The 5,981-nt window shown below is 47.0% G+C and overlaps 1 protein-coding gene across 1 annotated transcript; it reads right to left on the minus strand.

Moving 5' to 3' along the window:
• Nucleotides 1-1,535: 1,535 nt before the first annotated feature.
• On the minus strand, nt 1,536-3,932 carry LOC135369149 (membrane metallo-endopeptidase-like 1). Its single transcript, XM_064602809.1, has one exon. The coding sequence runs from the start codon at nt 3,930-3,932 to the stop codon at nt 1,536-1,538; it is 2,397 nt and encodes a 798-aa protein (XP_064458879.1).
• Nucleotides 3,933-5,981: the final 2,049 nt, after the last annotated feature.

Here is a 5,981-nt window from a genome sequence, read left to right on the forward strand (position 1 = left end):
AACAACTTTTTTAACCACTGCGGTCAGATTTTTATTGCATTGATTGCATGATAATTAGATTTAGGTGTGGTACGTGGCATGGTCTGCTTGATCGATATGGCAAATGGCAATCATAGGTGATTCACAACATGCACTCCTTTATGTCCTGCGTATATATTTAGGGGCTAATTTTTTTCAGATTTATGTTTAAAAAACGAACGGAGTAAAGGCTTGGGTTACATTTCGTTTTCAAAATTCGAGTGTAACCGGGCTGTATTTTTTCCCACCTTTTTCCTTTCAAAGTTAGGCTGTAATGTGGCTGCATTTTTTGTTTAACCCTCACAGTTCACATCATTTCACACTTGAGATATGCTCATCATGCAAAATTAACCTTGTAGAGTTGATCTGTGAATGGGCTGATAAATCCACTGGTATCATAATTTGATAATAGACATCTCAGGTCTTGCCAGCCTCTGAAGAGGGCATAACATTGTTGCTTTGAGGTACAACAAATGCGCTGCAGGACATTTCGCGACTGAAAACAGGGCATAAAGCTTCCCCGTGGTTAGGTCAATACTTAATCCATCTCCCTGAAAGACACTAAGTATTTGAAGGGTGTAAGTGTTAAGTGTTTTAGTAAGACGTCCTTAGCAAGCTGTGTCAGTTCCACAATGAGAAAACTGCTTGATCGGAACCTTTTCAGGGAGAAAGTGGGTTTATCTCGAAAATTTGGAATTTATGCACGGAGATAAATTTGTACATATAGTTGTGTAACTATGCGTGTATGCTATGGGTGTGTGGGTGAGCACACTTACGAGAGCATTCATACATGAAATAAAACGAACGAATATAAATCTGCACACCATGCACTAGGCTCCACTGGGCTTCTCTGCTGGACCAATGACCTGACCAGCAGATCACCTTGCTGGACCAGTGGACTCTTCTGCTGGACCAGCAGACCCTTTTGCTGGCCATCAGAAACGTCTACTGGACCGGTAGCCTCTTTTGCTGAACCAGCAGGCCCTTTTGGTGGACCAGTAAGCTCTTCTGCTGCACCAGCAGGCCCTTTTCTGGACCAGCGGAAAAACCCGGTGGACCAGTAAGTCTGCTGAATTTTTCAATAGGGAACGCAACAACTCTAACAGTGCGTTTTGGGAGTTTCAGGTTATCTTGGAACGATTTTAGCACAGGGGATCTTGTAATTTAATGTCATTTCCGGTGGGATGTAGAATTACGAGTTGGACAGTGAACAGGGTCGCGTTCTATGTTCCTTTGCATGGAATGGGGTTTGAGAACGAATGGAGCAGCACTGCTGAGTAAGAGATTGCGTGCGTCTTGCCGTATGGTACTGAAGAGAAAGGGTGCAACAGCTTTTTTTTTTTTTTTTTTGCTGCAAGCAACAAACTATGTTTTGAAGATAGCTTATCAAGACACAAATGTGCATCCTCGCATATTCTGTAGCAACAAAAAGAACAGCTCTCAACGCTGAACAAGAAGTCAGGAAACACATTGTTCATCGAGAGGACGTTTATTCTTTCAGAGGCTCCGACAAAGATTCAGGTGGCTGGCGATTCCTCCATGACGTGTTTATCCTCCATACATGCGTAGAACTCATCTTTTTTATTCCTGCTACAGTGAAAGGCGTAGTGGAGCTCTGGTAAACCTTGAAAGGAGTGCTTTATCTTCTCCAGAAGCGGTATTTGCGACTTGGTCATGTCTGGCTGCATGAGCCGCGCCCAGAGTCTGTCGCGCGTTAGGGAACACACACTTCTCACTGCGGAGAGAAAGAATATTTGGTGGGGATTAGCTTCTGGCCAGACTCCTGGGATGACTTGATCGTCCTTTGCATCCATGTAGTAATGGTACGCGCGGTACGCAGCGCGAACTATCATCATAGTGAAAGCGACAGTAAACACGTCCCGTCTTTGAGAAGCTTCGCCGGTGCTGTCCTCCTTCTCGGTGTATACTCCGCTGTTGATGCATTTCAGCTTTACCCTCCAGTTGTTGTTGGCAATGTTGAAATAAAAACGGAAGAACTCCGTGACAATGTCGTGCAGCAGAAGTACGCCCAGTCCGCCGTAGTTTAATGCGTACGGGACGTCCGGATCGTAATACGGTGGCTGCAATATGCGAGCGGGTAGTAGAATGACGTTGTCGACAACGTCATACAGAAGGGATTGGCGCGGGTTATATCTATGTAGGTTCAGATCTACTATCCTGGCTGGAAAGATGGAGTGGAGGTGCTTGATGCTGATGCCGGCCCTTTCTTGGGCTTTCTTCCTCTCTTCATCCGTTCCCGATATAATGGCCTCTTGGATGTCAAGGGACATAAATCGTTTCTGGGCAGTGTGCGCTGTGGCGTTCACCAGCAGCCCGAAGAATGTCACGTTGCATGGATCCATGGCCAGATCATTGTAGTACTCTGTGAGAAGAACATCGTTCTCAATCCAAGGTGGAATGCTGACTATTGTTCGGATGGCATCGATACGGGCGTAGGCGGCTTGGAGCTCATCATTAACAATCCAAGATGCCTCCGAAAGCATGTGTTTGAATCCAAAGAGTATGCTTTGTATCATTCGTTCGACTTTAAAGAATGTCCTAACTCCGGTGAGAGTCTCAACGAACACTCTACCGACAGCCATGGGCATCACATCGTTGGTCAACATGAGACATTCCTTAGCAAAGCCTTGCACTTGGTGCACGTTGATGTCGACGTCATCTCTAAACATGTCCTCGGACCATAGCAGTTCTCTCGACGCGTGTCGCCCAAAAAGATGCAGCAAACGCCAACCGATGTAGTTTACAGCACGCACGTTCTTGGTTCCTTGCCTCAAACTTGCCACGTAGCGAAGATATTTCTTCGAGCGAATTAGAATTACCGTCCCTTGAAAAACTTTGAAGGATGATCGACGTCCAACTATGTCGTTTAGAAATGTGGTCCAGTCGACACCTGGGATGTCGTTAGTCAAATCGGCCACAGTAACACGCTTCAATCTCCTCCTGTAGCAGTGCTTTCGAACCACGAAAGCCTGGTTTCTCTCGAAGGCAAATATTCCTGCTAAGGTAGTAGTGCCAACATGCGCGGAGTAACTGGTGATGGCATCCTTCATGTAGGTGAAGTAGCGGTTTCTCATTGGGCCCATTTTCGTGCGTGTGTGTACGTATCCAGGCATGGGGAATGAAGGGCAATCCAAAGCGAGGTAGACTGTCCTGTTACTCCTGAGCTGCGATTCCATGGTGGACATTGTTGGCGCGGAGTTCGCACTATGTACATCTAAGATTGCGCTGTCCTGCGTGTCGTGTAGGTACCTGGGAAGTACTGTGCTAATTATGTTATCAGCCGATGATTCATACGGCCAGCCTCTCAGAGAGTACCTTTGGAACAATGATCTTAATTCATCCATTCCATCTTTCCCTTGCATTCTGTGCCGAGTGCAGCTCTGGTAGAAGAAAGAAGCCTTCTGCATCGGGTTCGGAGTAAGAGTTGCCACGTTCATCTGCAGAAGTTTTTCTTCCATGTCTTTGTACATGTCCTCGATGTAGAGGTTTGCCGAACCAAGGATCACTTTCCGGTATACCGGTTCAGGAGCTGTGATCCATCCGGTACACGCATGATCCCAGACGCTGCTGCAAGGCGGGACGGTGTGATTGAGACCGTACGTGAGTGCGTGACCCATAGCTCTACATCGTGGACGGTTGCATGTTCGTCGTTCCCGGATGACTTCAACTATAGGTCGGGTAACTTGTTCTGTAGCACTGTGCGACGTCGTCGTTGAGTGGTACCACTCACGACTGCTGACTTTGAACCAGATAAATAGTACTAGAAAGAGTAAGATGCTCACTAGTACCAAGATGACCAAAATAGGGTTGAGGCGGCGTTGGGCCTGGTCGACGTCGGGCTCGGCGTCTTCCTGTCGCGGGACCACCCTAACCCTTTCAAGCGCGTCTTCCATTTTAGAACACTATCTTCGTTTCTGATTCTAGCTTCTTCTTTCTCGTGCTGTGTTTTAACTTCCTCCTCTTTTCTTGGAGTGCCCTTATTAGAGTAATCTCAATCACGTTATGGATTTTCTTTAAAAGGGTTAAGACGGCAGTTACGAATCGCGCCTGTTCTATACGCTGTTTGTAGTACCAATCTTCCCGCTCTGTACTCTCCGCATCCCTCAACAAACTAGACTCCCACCCTCTCTCCCACACAAAATCGCTTGGTCCCTGGCCGCATCCAGCACACCAACGCTCGGCCCTCAAGGCTGCCTTCGCCTTTTTGGAGGCCGCATGACTTGGATCCTCATTGTAACGGGACCCATTATTTACCTCCAGGAATGGGGAAGAGCATCCCCCAGGCGATGAAACTCCCCCCATCCTCCTGAAATAAAGTTGTTGTTGTTCAAGTCCATAGCATTAGGTACACGAATTCTCTCGCTCTGCTTGTGTAATGATGTGTGAGGAAAATGCGCTTTCGAAAGCTCAATAGGGAAAGTGCAACCACATAACTTCCCCGCGGGTCAGTTGCCATGGGCACGCGTGGAACCAATCCGAGGAGGTGCTCGCTCGTCGTTTTGGAGAACAACACGAAATCCCTTACGCGCGCCCCTAATTTTTACGAATTTTCGCGAATTTATACTATAAATTCGTCAAAGTATTATATTATATTACGAATACGAATTTACACTTCCAAGATAGTGATATAATCGGATATTCCAAGTTATATAATTGGAAACTTCCTTTCATGCTTGGTATCTAGCAGCACGGACGTGCGCAATGTTGCCAGAAAGTGGGACAACCAAGTCACGAGCTTTGGCATCTAGACTAGTAATAACCGTTGAGTAAAATTCCTTCTTTCCGTAGGGAGGTCCGTGATGCGTTCTGGTGGTGGTGGCTGATCCCAATGACGTCTGACAAGCAAAAGCTCAACAGCAACAATGTTTAATTACACTATATACACAATGCATGTACAAAGCAAAGGCTTACGAAATAAGAACTCGGCGGGGTAGAAGGTGACGATGAGGTCGCAGACCTTCGGTGGCGAGAGTCCCCGCTCGAGCTGCCCGAAATTTGCATGCGCCAGCTTAAAAGGGCGAAAAATGACCGCTGCCCCTCGCATGGCTGCTCCAATGAAAACACTCAAATGAAACAGAAACCAACTACTTAATTGGACAATTAACTGGGTTGGTCACGTGAAAATACCCGCCCAGGCTTGGTCTCAATCCCGTAATCCTGCCCGCCATCTTGAACATGTTTTAGTTTCTACAGTGGTTTCGGCTTTAGAGATTAGCTCCGGACTCTACAAAGGCTCTGGCTCCAAGTGGGTCACGGGCGCCGGACTTCCACGTAGCGCAGGTGGTGAATGTTACATACAAAAGCCGTTCATGTCGCTCCCGCAGACGGGGATGCGAGATGGCCGTCGCTGTCTTTCCTTTACCCTTACACCTCCCTCCTTAAGTTCATTGTGGGGCATGTTTGAACCAGAAAGAACAGAATTCAAAACTTACAGCAGGGTAAAGAAAATAAAAGAGGTAACATAACAAAACATTGACCTCATCCGGGCAAAGTACTACGCACAAGATATACACAAATACAGACACTGAGTATCGCAGAAAACAACATGGGTTTCTCAAAACGCCGTGCATCACTGCCGTCATGCCTAAGGATATTAGGAACATAACCACCCAAAACATTGCTGACAACCAACAAAAACAAATAATTCGAAGTGGTGAGAGTACGTATCTCTCGAGGTCCACGTATTTTACAAAGGTCAACGGTTGCTCTCCTGTCCTAACCCTATTCGAACCGCAGTCGCGACAAGGCGTCTGCATTCCCGTGCGCGCTCCCTTTGCGATGCACTATGTTGACATTATATCACTGGAGGGCGAGAGCCCAGCGCGCGAGCTTTGAACCCTGGGGTGTTGTACACGTTAGATAGGCAAGAGGGGGGGGATATGTTTAATGCAAAGTAAGAAAAAAGGAAAGGGAAAGGTTAGGCAAGAGGATTGTGGTCAGAT

This window comes from Ornithodoros turicata, chromosome 9, assembly GCF_037126465.1.
Source record: "Ornithodoros turicata isolate Travis chromosome 9, ASM3712646v1, whole genome shotgun sequence".
Classification (NCBI taxonomy): domain Eukaryota; kingdom Metazoa; phylum Arthropoda; class Arachnida; order Ixodida; family Argasidae; genus Ornithodoros; species Ornithodoros turicata.

Bases quoted from the DNA above. Each gene is read 5' to 3' on its own strand.
- LOC135369149 (XM_064602809.1), bottom strand. From the start codon at position 3,932: ATGGAAGACGCGCTTGAAAGGGTTAGGGTGGTCCCGCGACAGGAAGAC.